Source organism: Muntiacus reevesi, chromosome 9, assembly GCF_963930625.1.
Source record: "Muntiacus reevesi chromosome 9, mMunRee1.1, whole genome shotgun sequence".
NCBI classification, from domain to species: domain Eukaryota; kingdom Metazoa; phylum Chordata; class Mammalia; order Artiodactyla; family Cervidae; genus Muntiacus; species Muntiacus reevesi.
In genome coordinates, this window is record NC_089257.1 from 33,067,339 (window position 1) to 33,088,325 (window position 20,987).

The 20,987-nt window shown below is 39.2% G+C and overlaps 1 protein-coding gene across 1 annotated transcript; it reads left to right on the forward strand.

Annotated features, from left to right (window-relative positions):
* The first annotated feature begins 1,306 nt into the window (after nt 1-1,306).
* On the forward strand, nt 1,307-12,358 carry LIN7C (lin-7 homolog C, crumbs cell polarity complex component). Its single transcript, XM_065944238.1, has 5 exons — nt 1,307-1,398; nt 4,793-4,911; nt 5,168-5,239; nt 7,931-8,140; nt 8,941-12,358. The coding sequence occupies exons 1-5, from the start codon at nt 1,362-1,364 to the stop codon at nt 9,094-9,096; spliced, it is 594 nt and encodes a 197-aa protein (XP_065800310.1). The 5' UTR covers nt 1,307-1,361; the 3' UTR covers nt 9,097-12,358.
* The last annotated feature ends 8,629 nt before the right edge of the window (nt 12,359-20,987 follow it).

Consider the following 20,987-nt stretch of genomic DNA (forward strand, 5'->3'; position numbering starts at 1 on the left):
AAACATGGCTTTGAATATTCCTCCTCTACTGGAGTGTCTACTCCATTTGAGGGATAAACAAAAATTAGGTTCGACAGATGAGTTAGGCTCATAGTACACAAAGCTTTGGGCTTCCCAAGCAGTGCAGTAGTAAAGAATATGCACACCAACGCAAGTGACATGGGTTTGATTACTGGGTCCCAAGGATCCCCTGGAGTAGGAAATGGCAACTTGTCCCAGTATTCTTGCCTGGAAAATTCCACGGACAGAGAAGCCTGGCAGGCTACAGTCCATGGGCCTGAAAAGAATTGGACATGAATAAGCACACCCACAACTTTAGAAACAGGAAACAAAGGTAGAAGCCACTGAAAAATTTCAAGGGGAAAACAAAAAGTGTGATGGTGGCATTCATTATGAACTAGAAGAAAATATTATGTTGAATGGAAACAGTGGATGGGGGCAACTAGGAAGTTGCTAAAGCAATCCTGTCATGAACTGTTGAAAAGCTGTTTGTGAAAGCACCCAACTAATTATAAGCATAGACTAGCACTCAAATAAATGTTAGTGGAATCTAAATACTGAGCAAATTAATATTTAACTTAAGGACTAAAGCTTTCTTGGTTCAAGAAAATTTCAAAAGTGGCCCTAAGAATCTATAACGTATTAAGAATATTACTTGATTCCTAATATGTCATTTTATGGGCTTCCCTGGTGGCTCAGTGGTAAAGAATCCAACTGCCAATGCAGGAAGCTGCAGGTTCCATCCCTGGGTGGAGGAGATCCCCTGGAGAAAGAAATGGCAACCCACTCCAGTATTCTTGACTGGAAAATCCCATGGACAGAGGAACCTGGTCGACTACAGTCCATGGAATTGCAAAGAGTTGAACAGGACTGAGCAACTAACCACAACCCAATCTCATTGCTTAAGAATGTTAAGAACTCAGACACAGAACTCCTATGTAGGACAGAGGGATAAACTGAGGCCAAAAGAAACGATAAGTGAGCACTCCAAGCTCACAGAGCCCCGAACAGTCAAGCTGGAACTAGAGTCCAGACTCTACTTTGTGAAACCAAGGGTGCCAAGGGAAAAGAATATGGCTCGAATCCCCAGGAATGGGGCAAGAGCCGGGAAAGGGACTCTTTTCAACTATACCTGGCCGAGGGATTTCAGAATCTTGAGACTGCTGAAGTGCAGCACAAGACTGGCCTGGGAAGCCCACTACCCACACACTCTCTACCTCGGGAAGAGTCGACGAGGCCCAGAGCCACCTCTCCCGCTCTCGCGATACTGGACGGCCCTGCTCCCGGCTCCGCTAGGCTCCGCCCCTCCACCGCAGCCCCTCTGTCGTCACTTCCTGTGGGTCTGCAGGCAGAGGGAGAAGATGGCGGCCCTAGGGGAACCCGTGCGGCTGGAGAGGGGTGAGTGGGGCCGAGCCTGGGACCGACGTGGGCGGAGGAGGTAGGGGAGTGCCTTGTCGTCCAAGGGGGCGAGTGGGCCAAGCTCCAAGACCCCGAACCAGGCTTTCCCTCGCTCTGGCGCCTGTGGCCACAGATGTCGATGCGCCGGGCCTGGGGAGGGGGCTGGACGCTCTTGACTGATCCTGAGACCCGCTTTGTGTTCACATGGACTGTCCCGGAGTACACCATAGTACACCACCACCTGTCTGCATTCTCAGACACACACTGTATATGCGCTCCCTGGGTTGGCACGGCCTACTTTGCGTTCAGAGACGTGTCAAGCTGAGCAAATATCCCACGCCCAGTTTGGGCAGACTACCCGCCCTGCCCGTATTGACGCGTTCATACCCTGTGTCCCCGCCTTCACTCACCCAGCCGGGACACGCAGCGCGTTCCCACCAAATCTCCTCTCATTTAGGCACAAATGCCATCATTACTTCCACCACAACCTCGCTTGTATACATATTGGGGGTATTTCCTGACTGTGGTGCCCCTCCGGGTACGGAGAGGTTGCTTTATAAACAGTCCTTCTGCTGTGGTCCTGGAAAGAAGGTTGCATAACTAGAAAGAATAGTAATTGTAAATTACGTTAAAGTGCAGCAGCAGTCTTCATTACAAATCCTAAGATTGCTAACTGGTTGATTGCTTGCTTTTTAGAGCAGGCTGTCAAGTTCTGCTAAGTAATTAAAAACCGAAAAGCCAGTGAAGTAAAAGACTATGAGCCTAAAAGCGTACTGTTGCAGTTTTTTAGCATTGTATTATTCCCCAAATTCCTTATTTCATATAATTTCAAGTATACTCTTGACACCTGTATTAGAAGTCATCAGTAAGAGTCAAAAAGTAAAACTAGACATTTCGAGTGCTAGTAGTAAACAAAGTATAAGATGGAGATGGACAGTATCTTGTAAATATTAACATTTGCTTTTACAGCCTGAATATTTAAGTAGCTTCTGCTCTAAAAAGAGGTACATTTTTAGAATTGAATTTTGGAGTCTTTCCTCATACCTTTACACAGACCCATGCACACTTAACATTATTTATTCCTTGTGGTATTCACTATTTGTAAGTCTCTTTTAAGTAATGTTTTCCTCCAGCCCACCAGACCATTAATTAAAGTATCGTTTTGACAGAGTAGCAGCTTACTCTGGGAAGATTTGCTAAGTTAGGCCTAAGGCTGTGACATGTTCTTCCAAGCACAATGACACTGTGCTTTGTAGATGGGAACAGATTTGTCTGGTGTTAACTGGAGTAGGTGTTTTTCTTTGAAAACTAGTTGTAGAATTCTAGCATGTTGGCAGTCTTTTGTATTGTTAAGTGCAGTACAAAATGTGAAGCTTCACCTCTGGCATTTAGTTTTGGTAGTCATGACTTTTGTTTTCTCCTGTTTCAGAGTTCATTTCAGTTGCACAGTAAGAGTGCTTAGAACCTGAGGATAAGCTATTAGTGGATGCCATTTAGTAGGATAAGAAAGATTAAATCCACTCTGATTCTGACTTAGCATTCTGTTTAACAGATTCTATTAAGAAGCTCTCCCAGCAATCCTATAGTATAAAATTAGTTCATATGATCAAGATCCTGAATGCCTTCAAAGACATTGAAACAAGATTTAGTGGAACACATTTGAGAACATACTGGGTACAGTTTAGGTTTGGTAAAGACTATTTTACTTTTTCAATTTTTTGTTAGTTGGAAATTTTCATATAGCTTGTATATTATAATTTTGTAGGTCAGAATATTTGATGAACCAGCACTCCCCATTCACCAGTTATTCTGATGGTGGGAGATGAGACTGGGGAAAGTTTTTTTCCACTGCATTGGATTAACATCAGTTTAAGCTTCTATTCGGAGAAGGCAATGGCACCCCACTCCAGTACTCTTGCCTGGAAAATCCCATGGATGGATGAGCCTAGTAGGCTGCAGTCCATGGGGTAGTGAAGAATCAGACACGATTGAGCGACTTCACTTTCACTTTTCACTTGCATGCGTTGGAGAAGGAAATGGCAATCCACTCCAGTGTTCTTGCCTGGAGTCTCACAGGGATCGGGGAGCCTGGTGGGCTGCCGTCTATTGGGTTGCACAGAGTCAGACGCGACTGAAGTGACTTATCAGCAGTGAGCTTCTATTACCTGAAATTGAAAAATCTACTTCTTGCTTCACTACATTTATTCCTAATTTTCCAGTTGCAAACAAAGACAGCCATACTGATTCTATAAAGAGAAAAGTTCCAATCCTCTAGTATAATAGAAAATTTGGAATTTCTTCCACTTAATACAAAAGGAGGGAAGGAACTTTAGAATAATAAGTACTCTAGCCCCCTGTGGTACAAACACTGTTAAAAAAAAATCAGGGGAGAAATAGTATGAAACATAATGAATCTTGTAAAAGTTTCCTAATTTGTAAAACACTTTTCCTGACACTGCCCAATGAGAACTGCCTAACAGGCTTAATATATGTCTATAAAAGTGTAGAACATCTTAATGTTTCTTATTAATTGGTGCTAATGTAACATAACATTTATGCTTGCCACATGCCAGGCCCTTACCATGTTTTTTTGTTTCATTGGTCATGTAATTCTTATAAAGGAGATACTGTTATTTCCATTTTATAGTGGAAAACAGACACAAGAAGTTTAAGTTACTTGCCCAAGATCACCCAGCTGTTACTGATAGCAGACTCACAAACTAATTGCTTTGTATTTTGTAAACATGTATTTGACTGAACTTGTCTTAATTAAAACACTGTGTGGTGATCCTAAGTTGAAAGGAGACCAGTTAATTTTACTCATTTGTAGCATTGTTTTAAATTGTGTTGCTGTCAGTAACTAACTGCACATGTTATTGAAGAGTTTTTGTATGTACATATATATTAAGTTTTCTTTTGGGAAATAGTGCCTTCATTAGCACGTGGCGTTTTATACTGCTCAGCACTTCGGTTACTATTGGTGGTAGGTAAATTTTTATTGACTAAGTAGCTTCTGATAATGCTGTCAGCTTTTCTGAAGTACTACCGTGTTCGTGTGTCTGTCACATTTGAACTCCAGTTCTTTCCTGTGACGTTTAGGACTTTATATTTTTGTTTTCCTGTGTCTCTTAAAGATATGGTTTTTCAGATTTTATGCATGTTCAGCATCAGTTTTTCTTCCTAATCTGCTGTAAAATTTAACATTCTTCTCAGGCTTTACATTCCCACCCTCCATACATGAACCCCCATACACACAAGTTCATACTCTTAGGCTTTTTTTTCCTCTGTGTTCTATATATTTTTTGTTAGCCATTGAGGAATAAATCCTAATGCTGCGCTGTTACAGAGGCATTTAGAGAAAATTATCTATCGGTGTGTGTTTGTTTAACTCTAGATATTTGTAGAGCAATTGAATTGTTGGAAAAACTGCAAAGAAGTGGAGAAGTACCACCACAGAAACTTCAGGCTCTACAAAGAGTCCTTCAGAGTGAATTCTGCAATGCTGTAAGAGAGGTAAGTAAATGGGATTAAAATTGATTATAAGCTTGCGTTATTTAGGGTAAGATAACATTCTGCAATTTGGGTTTGTAGTTTCTTAAAGTTAACTTTAGAACCCACCCTTCTCATTTTTGGAATTTCTAACAGAAAAACGTGGTACAAAGATGCATAACTTTTTCTGAAATTTTGACACATTCATTAACTTTAAAAAGAACTCAAGCGTGTTATATTTTGAGATTTAAAATCACAGTGATAACTTTGGGTTTTGCAGGTATATGAACATGTCTATGAGACTGTGGACATCAGTAGCAGTCCTGAAGTGAGAGCTAATGCAACTGCGAAGGTACATTTTTTTCATTTACTGAAAGTGAGAGGATTCATCACAAATTAGAGGTTTAAAATGTGAAGTTATTAGTTTCATAATAGACTTATTTTAAAAACTAACAAATAGTGCCTTTCAAACCACACTAAACTCAATTACTGAAAAGCAGGACTTTTTAATTGGCTTTACAAAACACATTTTATGCAGTCTAGATGATACATTAAAATATATTTGCACACAAATAATACATATATATAATGTGTGGTTGCTGTAGGTATCAGTTGCTGTAGGTATCAGTTGCTGTAGGTATCAGTTCTGAAGTTCAGTCTCTCAGTCATGTCCAACTCTTTGCGACCCCATGAATTGCAGCAAGCCAGGCCTCCCTGTCCATCACAAACTCCTGGAGTTTACTCAGACTCATGCCCATCAAGTCGGTGATGCCATCCAGCCATCTCATCATCTGTCGTCCCCTTCTCCTCCTGACCCCAATCCCTCCCAGCATCAGGGTCTTTTCCAATGAGTCAACTCTTTGCATGAGGTGGCCAAAGCATTGGAGTTTCAGCTTCAGCATCAGTCCTTCCAATGAACACCCAGGACTGATCTCCTTCAGGATGGACTGGTTGAATCTTCTTGCAGCCCAAGGGACTCTCAAGAGTCTTCTCCAACACCAAAGTTCAAAAGCATCAATTTTTTGGCGCTCAGTTTTCTTCACAGTTCAACTCTCTCATCCATATATGACCACTGGAGAAACCACAGCCTTGACCAGACGGACCTTGGTTGGCAAAGTAATGTCTCTGACTTTTAATATGCTATCTAGTTTGGTCATAACTTTCCTTCAGGGGAGTAAGCGTCTTTTAATTTCATGGCTGCAGTCACCATCTGCAGTGATTTTGGAGCCCAAAAAAAGTCTGACACTGTTTCCACTGTCTCCCCATCATTTCCCATGAGGTGATGGGACCAGGTAATATATGTATCATTATGTAAATATTCATCAAAATTCTGAGGTATGGATTGTTTGTCTCATTTTGTTGGTGAGGAAGCATCAAATTCGATTACTTGCTTCAAATCACACAAATAGTAAATGGTAGATCTGAGGTACTCCCCTATGTTGCCATTCACTTAACCTTAACTCTACAAATAGCGGTTACCTCCTCAGAGCTACAGGGAGCAGGTTTTATGTATTTTTCTGTACCAGTGTTTTCCTCAAATAATTCAAGCACTGATCTCTGTCCATCATCTGTGGTGGTGGTGGTTCAGTCGCTCAGTTGTGTCTGACTCTTTACAACCCCATGGACTGTAACATGCCAGGCTTCTCTGTCCTCCTCAATCTCCTGGAGTTTACTCAGATTCATGTCCTTTGAAACCATGATGCTGTCTAGCCATCTCATCATATGTGGTTAGAATAAGTTACTGTCAGTAGTAGGTGACTTATACTGAAACTAGTCATTAGCAGGTAACTATTCATTGATAGTTAACTGATTCACAAAAGGCAATATTGGATTCTCTGTTGAGTCATGTGGGTATTGTTTGACCGAGTGGGAAAAAAACAATTAAAACTTGGGTTTAATTCCTCACTTTCACAGCCTCCTGAACTTCTGAGCCTTAGTTTCATTATCTATAAAATGAAGCCTCTTTAAGAGCTTAGAGTATTCAGCAAATCTTGATTTTCTCTCTTCCTTCCCATGTTTCTCATATACCCTGATCTAATACACAAAAAAATAGTACCAGATTACTTAATTACATTTAAAAGCAAACTGAAACCCGCATTCTCAGCTTTGTGTTAGCACTCCTCTGAGTTGGTCTAGATTTGAAAGATGCGACTCCCTACGGGTTCATACACAGTGCGAATAGCACCGCAGCCGGAGTGGCTGCATGAAAGGAAACCTGCTGCGTTCAGGTCACACACGGGTGTGCCAGCCCACACCCCTGAGCGTACCAGGCCGACCAGCCCCGGGGGTGGCGGCCTGCGAGGAGAGGCTTCTCCCTGTTAGCGTGCACAGTTCTTCCCCGGCGAGGCCTGCTTGCCACGCACGGCACAGCAGTCCTGGGCACGGGCGGGACCGGGAGTGACCTGAACGACCTCAACACTGCGTAATCCCAGAGGAAGCTTTCCAGCGTCCTCTTAAAAACACTATCTGCTTAGCTTACCTTCTCTGTCAGTGAATTTGTGGACATTCAGACTTCAAAAATACTTACTTCAAAAGTGGTTTCTAATTTGATACTGATTTCTAATTATCAGTATCACTGTGATACCACAGTGATAAGAGAACACACTCTTACGATTTCAGTACCTTTAGACCATGAAATTTTTGTATTTTGTTTTATGTCCCTGGATATGTTTCAGTTGTCTACTAGTTTATAGTCTATGGGAACTTGAATAGAATTTATATTCTGCTATTGTGTGAAAATTGTATAAATCTTAATTATGTTCATTCATAGTGCTTTTCAGGTCTACTATCTCCTACTTTTCTATCATTCTGTTAATTTTTGAGAGTTTGATATTGAAACTTCAACTAAAAATCTTAATCTACTTAAAAAATATATAGTGAGACTGTGTGTAACCTGGTTCCATATTTTTCAAATCTGCTGTAAATGTGTTACCATACCCTCATAATTTAAAAAAGAAAGAAGAAAAAGTGGTTTTTAAAAAGGGACAAAAGAGTGAAGTAAACAAAGGTCCTATTTTTTTAAATATATAAAATTTTCTTTCAGGCTACTGTTGCTGCGTTTGCTGCCAGCGAAGGGCATTCTCATCCTCGAGTTGTTGAGCTACCAAAAACAGAAGAAGGCCTTGGGTTCAATATTATGGGAGGCAAAGAGCAAAACTCTCCAATCTATATCTCTCGAATAATTCCAGGTGGAATTGCTGATAGACATGGGGGCCTCAAGCGAGGAGATCAGCTCCTTTCTGTTAATGGAGTGGTAGGGATGCATTTTATTTCTACTTGACCACTTGGGGGTGTATTTGAGTTATAGAAACAGTTGTGCCCGACTGTGACCCCATGGACTGTAGCCTGCCACACTCCTCTGTCCATGGGGATTCTCCAGGCAAGAATACTGGAGTGGGTGGCCATGCCCTTCTCCAGGAGATCTTCCCAACCCAGGGATCGAACCCAGGTCTCCTGCATTGCAGGCAGATTCTTTACCGGAAAGTCAGAAACGGAACATGCAGGGAAAGACCAAGAAGCTTTGTAGTTTAGAAACCCCTTGGAAGACTCTTAGGCACTGCTCTTTAGTGAAGTGATACTTTTTGAAGCACTTTGTGTGTGTTTTGCTTCTTTCCAGTGTAAATTAGCAGTGCTTAGTGTGATTTTTATGAAGCTACTAAGCTTTTTAGTAGTTAAGGTAGTACATTGAATTGAAAGCCTCTCCTCAGTTTAACGTTATCAAATGGCAATTGCTTGATTTACTTCTGACCTAGTGAAATAATAGGGCATGTAGGTTGATATGCTAGGCATTTGGAACTTAAAAACCGGTTCCTGGACTGCAGACAGAGTATGATTTAGCAGACAGTTTTACACTGATTAAAGTGACAAAGCAAAAAAATAAAAATAAAAAAAAAATAAAGTGACAAAGCAGGACTGTTTCATAGGTTTATAGTTTGAAATGCTATAACATTCAAATTTTTTTACTTGTATGTGTTTTAAACATTTTTCATTTTGAGTTAACATACAAAACATAGATATTAATTGTGTTTCTGTCTGTGGTTTGTTTTTTCATAGAGTGTTGAAGGAGAGCATCATGAAAAAGCTGTAGAACTGCTGAAAGCAGCTCAAGGAAAGGTTAAATTAGTAGTGCGGTACACACCCAAGGTCTTGGAAGAAATGGAATCACGCTTTGAAAAAATGCGATCAGCAAAACGCAGGCAACAGACCTAATGCAGTTAAAACCTTTCTATTCCATTTTGCTTTTGCTAGAGAAGTTTTACTTGTGACCTACTGATGGCCACAATGCCAATGATTGTAAAAACAACAAACTTCCCATGAAATCCTCCTTGCCATTTTATAAATACCTATTTTAACATCATTTATGGTTCCAGAGATGCATACACTTTTTTCTGACTAGAAAAAGTAAAAAGGTAATGAGGGCAGTTCTGTCCTGCTGTTTTTACAGGCCTTTTTCAACAAATGCAGATTTTGTCATAAAGTTGTTATAGATTTTTAAAAATGCTTTTTTAATATTAAAATGTACTTTTACATTCTTAAATCTTTTTTTAGGAAAAAAGGTTTTCTTTATTTGCTTATTTAAAAAGAACAGTTCTCCATTCTTTTTTTTTTTAAACCTGTAACATTTCTTTATGCTTTTCCAGGAAATTACACGTAACAGTCTCAGCAGCTCATTACACTATCAATTCATTGTTAACATCACTGCTGCGTTTTGTATTTGAAACACACAATATAATCAATGGTAAATTATAACTTAGCACAGTGAAAGTTTTTTACTTTTATTTAAACATAATATATAATGAATATTTGTTTGTACTGATTTATAAAAGTTTTTAAACACTGATACAATCATTGCTAAAATATGTATTCTTTCATAATATTTGAGCAGTGAGGCAAGAGAATGTAATTTGATTGTTTGCATTACTGATTACATCTTTCTGTTTATATTCAACTATATCATAAATTACAAATGCAAAAAAGGTTTAAGTTTCTTTTGCAAATTTTTTTAATGCTATTCATTGTTATTTAAATATATCTTATTTTTCATCCTTCCATTCCTAGAGATAAGCCAGTTAGTTTGTGATGGGATATAGCAAAGGAGAAAAAATAATACCTTTAACCTCACCAGCCTCAAGAGTTATAGCTCAATTTAAAGAATTGATACTAAGTAAGAAAAAGAAAGATATGTTTTAAGATATATAGAAGTTATGATGTGAATGCATTTCATAAGAATCTGTATACACTTTGTGAAAATGAGTAAGAACTCATTCACATTAAAATTGTTGGATTAAAGTCGTGATTCTTATGATTGAAATATAATGATGAGAATTCTGAGATACTTTCATTTGTCCACTGGATGTCACTGTTTTACTGAAAGGCAGCTATTAGTGGATGACTGTGACTGAAGTCTTTTTAAAGGCAGAAATTAAGAGTTAAGGAACATATTCAGACACAACTTATAGGAACATTTGGCTTTTAAAAATTTTAAGTGACAGGTGCTAGAAAGAAAATAATGGATTGAAATATATAAGGACTTTAGAATAATTATCAACCCTGTGTAAAGAGTGGGCATTTTGTGACATTCCTTCAGGAAGAATAGAAATGTGTATCTTTTTCTGCATGTTTGTGAGCACTGTGAGTCTTAAAAAGATTATTCCAGTTTTCAGTGATTTCAGAATTAAAATCAATCAGCATTGTTATTTATCTTTTAGGTATTGAACACTGGATTGCATGGTTGAATGTGTCTTTAGTCCACTACAAAATGTGCTTGTTATTGATAGGATCATGTTGTTGAATTGTATATTTCCAAAATTAATTGATGTTTTTAAAATGTTGAGACCAAAGTAGGGTAGAAGAATTATGGACTTAATTTAAATGTAAAATTATTAGAGGTATTTGTTGTAGAGCTTTATATATTAAAGAGAGGTATTGGTGCATATAAAAACTAATATTATTGTTGTGCTTGTATTCTTGCATTACAGGGTAAGTAAACCCTGAAGAAATCTTATTTTAGTATTGCTACAGCTGCAGTAGCTTTTAAGGGTGTGTCAACATTTCATTATAAATTATAGCTTCCTGGTTCAGTATCTCAGCTGTTTCAGAACTTTCAGCCAAGTTAAATCTTTTTTGGTGTTGAAACTTAGTAAGTTGAGTAAGCTATTTTTTGTTTCTTCTACAGTAATCCACAATCTGTTCTTTGTGTGGGTTGGCACTTATTTATAATTTTTAAAATATGGATAGCTTAAAAGAGCCAAATACAGTAGTTTTGCTTGCTCCTGTTGAGCATGAATAGCAGTAGTTTATTTTCTTTAATGCAGTTTTCATAGTGTATCCCAGAATTTTAAATCATGACCATAGAAAAATGCAGTCATTCAGTGGCAAAGATGTATGATAGTGGTTTAGTATAATGAGGAAATGAGGGGAGTTTTCACCTTACAAATGTATGGTTTATGAACATAACGAAGACACAGTAAGTAAATAACAGGTATTTGATTTATAAATTATAAATATAAGTTATTTTCCCTCCCCAGTTTCCATTTATTTTCTTGGTATTTCAAAATGAGTTGACTCAGTGATTCTCAACCTTAGCTGCATATTAGAACACCCTGCAGGCCTTCAAAAAGGTAATGACACTTGAGTCCTACCCCATACCAACTAAATTGTAACCTCTGAGGTGGGGCCAGATGCTTATTTTTTCAAAGCTTTCCAAATGGTTCTAAAGGATATCTAGGGTTGAGGACCACTTGTCTCCCCCTTTATGACATGCTCTCATTACACTGGACTCTGTTTGGAAGCGTCAGAATAATTCAGTTTACAGCTACTACTAAATAGCTACACATGTAAGGGTCAGTTATATTTCTTAGTAATCTCTTTAGGAATAAAAGGTACTTGGCATTCCTTATTGGGGAAGTAACTACAGCTTAACTTTTTCTTTCTTTTTTTAAATAAAATCTGCCAGTAGTTTAAATGTAAATTTTTAATGTCTGTCACCTTTCTGCCCTCTTTGCCTTTAAAACTTTCAAAAATAAATGTCTGTTATTTGAGAAAGCATGTTTAAAAATTGCAGATGATATTTAATAATATTTTCATTGATAATTACAAACTGTCTTAATATGGCCATTTTATCCATTAGTATAACACTAGGTTACAGTGGCCTCATTCTTTGGGGTTTGATGATTCAGATGTGTTTTTTTTTTAAATCGTTGTCTTCCTCTTCTAAATTTTTGAAAGTTACTTTGCTCAAGTACTTAAATAGTTTGGCTCAAGTACTTTGTTTACAATATAAGTGGATATTATAGCATTTAATAGAAGAAATGACTATGGCTTATCTGAAAAGAATGTCAGCATGATTTGGTGTAGACTTATAAGACTATGTGTTGTGAATATTTTATTATGTGGAATGATCATTGAAATATCAAGGACTCTAGTAATTGTATTTCCTGAATAAATGTACATTTATGAATTTTCTAACTTATATTTTGTTGTTCCTTTGTTAACAGTCTGGTTTTATACTTTTTATTGTCCAAAATGTTACTAATAGTGTTTCTTCAACGGTGGTTGTAGTTCTGTAATGATGAAATAGTGGAAAAGTGCTTGTTCATTAATTTTCAAGAACTTCCAGACTAATTTGTATATGGATGTAGTTTTTAAAAGCATCAATAAACAATATGCTTCTACTTTTTAAGTTTGAAGTAAAGGAATATAGTAGCCAAAATAGATTTAACACTTTTTCAGTGGGTGACTTCATTTATAAATTCTGATTCTAGGGCTTATTAAAATAAATTTATGTTAGTTATATTTTTGTTCTTTGGATTTTAAAAAAAATTTATGTAACTACACAGTCATTGTGTTTCTGAAAGATATATATACAATAACGTTAATGAGGTAAAAGCATACTCAGGTGGTTACTGGAATGAAACTTAAAATTCCTAGATTTTGCGTTGCCTTTCCTAAAATATAACTGGAGAGAATAAAGATTCTGTTGTATTATTTTAAGAGAGGCTGTCTGGCATGTGATTGAAGCACAGAATCTAGAGCCTGACAACCCTGATTTGAATTGTAGATTCACCACGACTGTAACCTTCTGCAAGTTACCGCTCTGTGCCTTATCAGTTCCTTCATCTGTCTGTGTAGTGAGGATGCCTGTGTCATATTGTGACCTGTAAAGCCCTTAGAAAATGGCCTGCATAGTAAGTGCTATTTATGTTTGCTGTTACTTCTGTGTATGATAGCTTTAGGGCCTTATCTAGCTAAAGGGAGACATTGTAGCCAAATAAATTTTTTTTTCACTTATTTTTATTAGTTGGAGGCTAAATATGTTTTTTTGGCCAAATAATTAAAATTAGCAAGTTCTTATTTTTTACTTTCTGTTGCTCTAGGTGTTCATTGCCTGCGCGCAGGCTTTGTGTAGTTTCCAAGAGCAGGGGCTGCTCCTGGCTGCAGTGCGCAGGCTTCTCATTTCGGTGGCTTCTCTTGTGGAACGTGGGCTCTAGAGCACTAGCTCAGGAGTTGTGGTGCCCGGGCTTAGTTCTCGGCATGTGGGACCAGGGATCAAAGGACCAGGACCAGGATCTGATCAGACCAGGGATCAAACCTGTATGCCCCGCATTAGCATGTGGATTCTTAGCCATCGGACCACCAGGGGAGTCCAGCAAGTTCCTATTTTTGATGCCTGGAAGATTAGATAACTAACCTTTAAATTATGCTTGAAAGTAAACAAGATTTACAGGATTTTCAGATTTCACTCTGATCAAAGAAACTCATGGAATTGTAAAATAAAGTGGTGTTTGGGGGATGTAGGGTTGAGGTCACATTCAGAATGAAACTTGTAAGAAATAAGTCCCAGTAAGAGATTTGTTAATCAGAAAAGCAATTTGTAGGGAGGATATGACCTGAAGATAAATGAATTGCTGGAATGGGCCTCAGACAACACAAGGCATAATTCACCGTAGTGAACTTTTTAAAGGCATAAAAATATACGGGCAACTGAGGGTACAGTGAACACATTGTTAGCCCTCAATTTCTTCAGAATTTCAGTAGACCAGAATAGCATTCTCTATAAATCTTTAAATTCTGATTTTGTTATGTTCATTATCATTGATTATTCTACCTTTAATATGATGAAGTGGTGACCCATTTTTTTTTTTACATTTATTTCTTTGTTGGCAAAAAACCTGATGAAATATTTAGGACTTACTTTATATACAGAGCAAAAGTAAATTCATACAGATTCCATTTGTCAACTTTATTTTGATTTAAATATATTTTAAAAAGCACAAGCACTTCACACCAACAAGTTGTGTGTAAGCTCTCCTGATTCTTATCAGCTATAAAAACGTGTGTTTTGGACACAGTCAGGATCTGATTTGGTCCTTTTAGAAGTTTAGGAGAGAAAGCTTGGAAGGATTCTAAGTCTCTCCAGAATTGTTCTAAACAATCGGATTAAAAAATTGTAGCCATTGGTGACACATGAATCCCTTTATGTGACAGTTACTGCATTTCATCAGAGAGTAACAAAAACTCAAACCTTTAATTTTGTTTTTATTTGGCAAGGAAGCGCAAACTGAAAGCATGAAATAGTCCTAGGAAAAATTTTATTTCTGGTATCTCTTGTTTGATGTACATTGAACCCAGAGTTTAGATGCTAACTTTTGACTTTGTCTTATATTATGGATTGAATTGTCTGTTTTCCCTACCCTCAAAAGATATGTTGGCACCTTAATCCCTCAGAATGTGATTTTATTTGGCGATAAGGTCTTTAGAAATGATTAAAGTGTGATGATTGGGGTGGGCCCAATTCCAGAATGGCTGGTGTCCTTATAAGGAAAGGAGAATTTGGACACACACAGAGAGAACACCATGGGAAGATGAAGGCAGAGACTGGGGTGATAGTTCTATTAATACAACTAACCACAGAAACAAGGAGAGGCATGAGCAGGTTCTCTCCCTGAGCCCTCAGAAGTAACCAACTCTGGATACCTTGATTTGGGACTCCAGCCTCCAAAACTGAAACAGTAAATTTCTTTAAGGCACCCGGTATGTGGTACTTGATTATGGCAGCCCTGGAAAGCAGATACATAAGAACCCAGATTCTGGTGGTGTCGCTATTGAAAATGGGTGCTGAAACAAAATGTGGCTCCTGTGTACAGTCAGAGGGTCTCATTGGAAATGATTTTGGTGAAGAAAGGGTAAGTAAGACTCCTGGCCTCTGGGAGCGAGGGAAGGGGTTCTCCGCTGTGGTTGAAATGCTTTCTTAAAACGTATTCATCTGTAATTGACCTGTGCCTCAAGTGACCTCCTGGGCTCATCAGCCCCTCAGAACTTGGGTTTTTCCCCATTTTAGGTTGCCAGTTATTGCATTGGCTGTATCTTTCTCAGTTCAAGGACTTTCCAGGAGTTTGCAGTGGCAAAATATTCAGCACTGAACAGAGGCATTTCTGCATGGCCCTTGTTCTGATGGGAATGTGATGAGCATTTGTCTCTGGCCAGGGGTGTTTCACCCTGTAAAGGTTTGTGCTGGCTCCTTATGCATGCCTGATGCAAAGCATTATTTCGGTCATAACTGATTGCGTTCTTTCCTTAAAACTTTCTGTTGTGCTTAGGATAAGATCCAGATCCCTTGCCATGATTTAAAAGGTCTTGCATAATCCATTCCCTCCTTCCTCTCAAATTTCATCTCATCCCAGCATTGCAGTTGCCCTATTCCATACCAGTTCCTTCATTGGAAAGCTCACTCTCTGGTTCTTCCCCTGGCTGGCTGCTCCTCATTCAGGTATAAGCTGGAGTCACTATCTGTTTCATCTAAAGGTAGGTAGGTTCCTCATCCTCTGCTAATATGGCAACACTTTGTTTCCTTGTTTATTATTGTTGTTCAGTTGCTAAGTTGTGACCAACTCTGTGCAACCCCACAAACTGTAGCCTGCCAGGCTCCTTTGTCCATGGAGTTCTCCAGGCAAGAATACTGGAGTGGGTTGCCATTTCCTCCTCCAGGGGATCTTCCTGACCCAGGGTTTGAACTTGTGTCTCTTGCATTGGCAGGCGGATTTTTTAACCACTGAGCCACCTGAAAAGCCCTTCTTTGTTTATATTATGTGCTTAATCGTGCTTTCCTATTAGGATTTAAGTTCCAGTGACAGCAAGAAGGATCACTACTGTATTGTTCACATTTATTCCCCCATCGCCTAGCACAATATGGTGACTTGTATACCCTGGTGAATTGACTGACTTTTCATAATTCTGCAAGTAGAAAAAGAACTTACCCTAGAACCATATAAAAACAATAACAGTGATGGCATGCATTAAGATAGGTGCACGTAACTTTCACAGAATCAGCTCAGTCAGATAGTTTTTCCAAAATCATACAGTTAGTGATCAACATGGCCAAGATTCAATCTCAAATTTGTTTTCAAAGCCCATACTTTTTCCACAGCACCACAAGTGCACTTTTAACTGGTTTTTTCCTCTCACCTATTCTTTCTGTTTTGACACACCACACGGCATGCGGTATCTTGGTTCTCCAACCAGGGATTGAACTCCTGCCGCCAGCAGTAGAAACAGAGTCAGCCACCGGACCACCAGGGAAGTAAGTCCCCTCCTTACATTCATTTTTAGAAAAACTTATTGAGGTTAATTTACAATGTTAATTTCTGCTGTACACCAAGTGATTCAGTCAGACATACATGTAAAAAATTTTCATATTCTTTTCAATCATGGTTTATCACATTGAATATAGTTCCTGTGCTATATGGTAGCATCTTGTTTACCCATTCTGTATACAATTTTTTTTTTTTTTTTTTTTTTTGGACTGAGCCATGCAGCTTGCAGGATCTTAGTTTCCTAACCAACCAGGGATTGAATCTGGGGCCATGGCAGTGAAAGTATAGAGTCCTAACCACTGGGACTGCCAAGAGAATTCCCAATAGCTTTTCTTTTAATTGAAGTATAGAGTAATGTGGGCTTCCCTGATGGCTCAGTTGGTAAAGAATCCGCCTGCAATGCAGGAGACCCCTGGTTTGATTCCTGGATGGGGAAGATCCACTGGAGAAGGGATATGCTACCCACTCCAGTATTCTTGGGCTTCCCTTGTGGCTCAGCTGGTAAAGAATCCGCCTGCAATGCAGGAGACCTGGGTTAGATCCCTGGGTTGGGAAGATAGCCTGGAGAGGGGAAAGGCTACCCACTCCAGTATTCTGGTCTGGAGAATTCCATGGACTATATAGTTCATGGGGTCGCAAAGAGTTGGACACGACTGAGCGACTTAAAAAAAAAAAGTTAATGTACAATGTGTTAGTTTCAGGTGTATAGCGAAATGATTCAGTTATACATACATATATATCTTTTTTTCTTTTTTGAGCTGGAGTCCTGTGTCATACACACACACCCAGGAACAAGAAAGCAACATACTTTTGGGTGGTAATGAGTGTTAAGAAGTCCAGGAGGGCAAGAAGGATGAAAGCCAAAGAGAAAAGACTCAGCAACATTAAATCACTTGTTGAGGTTCAAAACCATTGATGCTACCATCCCTTCTCTCTGGGCTGTCCGAGGTGGGCTGAGAGACTTGGGCCCACCATATCTAAGCAGCTAGTTTTTATTTTCCTTTGAACTTCTATACTGCACCAACCTCCATACAGTATTTCACATAATGCTTGCAATGACTGAGTACTAGTATTAATTTTTAAGCACCTGCTCTGTGCTGATGATTCTCTTCTATAAATTACCCTTAACATAAACATTGACTCCCCACCATAGTTAGAATATAAATCTAAGCACCTCACCCTAACACCCCCAGTCCATACTATATGCCTGCCTCTGAAGTCCTCCACTCTTTCCCCTCTCCATTTCAACCCTTCCCTTTCTTCAACATGACAGGCCTTTACACTTGATGTTCCTTCTGCCTGAAATCTGATGACGTATTTGTCTATTTTGTCAGCCCACTACTTCCGCAAAATCATAAACTTCTTGGGGGCAAGGCAGGTCTCTTTTCTGTTTCCTCCATATACTCAGCTGAGAACAGTGCCTGGCATGTGGCAGACAGTCCAATCCATAGTTGCCGAGAGAATGACATGAAAGAACACGGTGGTGCTATTTTACAGAGAGGACAGGAAACGCCTCTCTGAAGAGATGACATTTGAACCTGCATGGTGTGAACTGAAGAAGTCACCCATGTAAGTATCTGGGAAACTAGTGTTTTGATAGGGCCCAGTAAAGAGTGTTTCTTTTCCCCTCTATGGTTCTGAATGTGGCAGGAAATAAATGAATTGGCCGATGTGGGCCAAGATACCACCTTTATTATTTATTTATTCTTACTTCACATATTGAATATCTTCTCTGTGCCAGTCACGTTTTAGAGGGTAGGGGTGCAGTCGAGAACAAACACAAAGCCCTTGCCTCCAGGAGCCTACTTTCTGCCCCGTATATCTGACGGGGCAGACATACATACCTTAGGCTTAAGAAAATGTGCTTCTCAAATTCGCCACATCGACCCTCTGCATCTGGACCATGACTGAATTCTCATCATGACCATTCTTCAGGAGCAGAGCTTGTTCACACTCTATAGATACCATCCCCAGAAGGGCAGATATGAGATAGAAATGCTTCTTCCTTCTTCCCATTTACCAATCTCCCATGTTGTGAGTACTTCCAATGGAAGCAGTTAGAAATAACCACTAGAGATGGAGGTAAAACCTCGAAAGTGTGGTGTCATTCTAGCCAGATAAACGTAAACACGTAAGTAAAGTTGGAAACAGAATTAAAACACAACGTTTTAAACCATGTTAAACAATTAATTCTTAAAAATTGCAAACATTGGCAAAATTTGAATTTTTAAAATTCAATGTGACATTTTATAATATGAATACTTTGATTAAGGGAGTCATTAACACACACATCCCTCTTTTTTCCCCACCTTCTGTAACTAGAACCTCTTCCTTCTACCTTTTTATGTTCTACCACAAGGTGGCACCAAAGTGCTGTTGATACTATTTAAGAATTTTCTAGTATTAATAGTTCTTGCTAACTAAAGATTAGTGAAGTGAAGCACTCGGTCATATCCGATGACTCTTTGCTATCCCGTGGACTGTTGCCCACTGGGGTCCTCTGTCCATGGAATTTTCCAGGCAAGAGAACTGGGACAAGTTGCCATTTTTTACTCCAGGGGATCTTCCCAACCCAGGGATCAAACTCAGGTCTCCCACATTGCTGGTGGATTCTTTACCATCTGAGCCACCAGGGATCAGGCCTAAGTTTTAAAATGTACTCAACCTTTTCTTTAAAGCCCCAGATTAGTATTTCTATGTATTTTATGAAATCAAAGCCTTGTGGGAAGAAAACTTTCTAAACACATTCTAAAAGAAAACAAACCTAAATAAATTACATAAATATCTACTATTCAGTATAGGTTTTCTGGGGTGGGAGAGGATTACAATTGATTCAGCATTGTTTTGATCTTTCTACTAAGTATGAACAACTTTAGTTGGCTGGAAATTATTTTCAGCTTTCCATCTTTTGATTATCTTCACCCAAATTCAAACAGCATGTTTAATCAAAAGAAAAGTTATTTCAGGGACTTCCCTGGTGGCTCAGTGGTTAAGATTTCACACTTCAAATGCAGAGGGTGTGGGTTCAATCCTGGGTTGGGGAACTAAGATCTCACATGACATGAGGTGTGACCAAAAGATTTTTTTCTTCAATTCATTTCAGAGGGACCTGGTAAGTTCCTTTAAATAAATAAAAAACTGAGGTATTGCGATTAACCTGCTTTGTATGACACTAAACTTTTTTTTTTTAATGTTCTCCTTTCCTTGCAAATTAACAATACATTGTCAAGCCAAATATAGAGTGGAATGAGCCATTGACCTAGATATTAGCTCCAGTTCTGCTGGTGACTAGGTGTGCTGCCTCTGGTAATTCAGTTATCCTCCGTGGGTCTGATTTCTCTCTGGTAAATGAGATTTAACTGGTAATCTCCAAAGTTCCTGCTATTTCTGAGGATTTCACAAGTATCAAGAAGAAAGTTTGGCACAACATAAGACAGAACTTTCTGACAGCCAGCCAGAACCATCCAAAGATGGAGTCAACCCCCAATGAGGATGTGAATACCCTGACCATGTGTGAGGTGTTAGTCGCTCAGTTGTGTCCAACTTTTTGCAACCCCGTGGACTGTAGCCCACCAGGCTCCTCTGTCCATGGAGTTCTCCAGGCTAGAATACTGGAGTGGGTTGCCATGCCTCTGTCTAGGGGAATCCTCTGGACCCAGGGTCTTCTGGATTGTAGGTGGATCCTTTACTGTCTGAGCCAACAGGGAAGCCCTAATGCTGACTCTAGACATACTCAGAAGAAGCAGAGATCTGTTGAACATTTTTAAGCCTTAGGTGCTTAAACAGATCTTAAGGTCCTTTTTAAGCCTAAATTTCTTAATTCTATAAGTTGAATTGTAAACTGCTTGACAGGTGGGACTCCAAATCATACCTTCTATTTTGAGGCTGCCAAGAAAATGCACCTTACCAATCTCTGACTATGGGGAGACTAAGTGACTAACAGTCCTGCTGGGAAGTTCTTCACCACAGTTCCCAGAGGCTGGTCCCCGTCAATGACTGAGTGCAGCAGAAATACTAAGGCAGGAGGCACGGGACTCCTCTGACGGGTGAGTTGGCCTTAGGGTCTCCCCATTGGACTTACCAAGCTTTGATGAAACTGCACTGCCATCAGAGACTCATCCAACCGCTCTTCCTTCCTTTCCTCTCTGACCTGGAGTCAAACTTGCATCATAAGATCTCAGGGCTCTACAAGTCTCCCGTACTTCCCTCCCATGTTTCTTCATTAACATTTCCCCTCATGAATCTTTTGCATAAGCAATCCTATATGGGTGTCTGCTTTTCAAAGGACCCAAACAATTCTGTAGCAGAGACTCATAAATTTGGGTGGCAAGTTCCATCAGAGCCGGAACTTTTAAAATACTGAGACTCTCAGGCCCCATCCCAGACGTACTATATCAGAATCAATGGAGGTGGAATTTGTATGTCTAAAGTCTTCTCCAACTGACTTACCTGTGAATTGTTCGAAACTGCTCAGTCCCCAAGACAGTAGAGTCTGAGGTGTTAGATGTA

Excerpts from the sequence above, each read along its gene's own strand:
- LIN7C (XM_065944238.1), top strand. The coding sequence starts at position 1,362 with ATGGCGGCCCTAGGGGAACCCGTGCGGCTGGAGAGGG. Across the intron at positions 1,399-4,792 it reads ACCCGTGCGGCTGGAGAGGG|ATATTTGTAGAGCAATTGAA; the intron begins GTGAGTGGGGCC and ends GTTTAACTCTAG. Across the intron at positions 4,912-5,167 it reads TCTGCAATGCTGTAAGAGAG|GTATATGAACATGTCTATGA; the intron begins GTAAGTAAATGG and ends TGGGTTTTGCAG.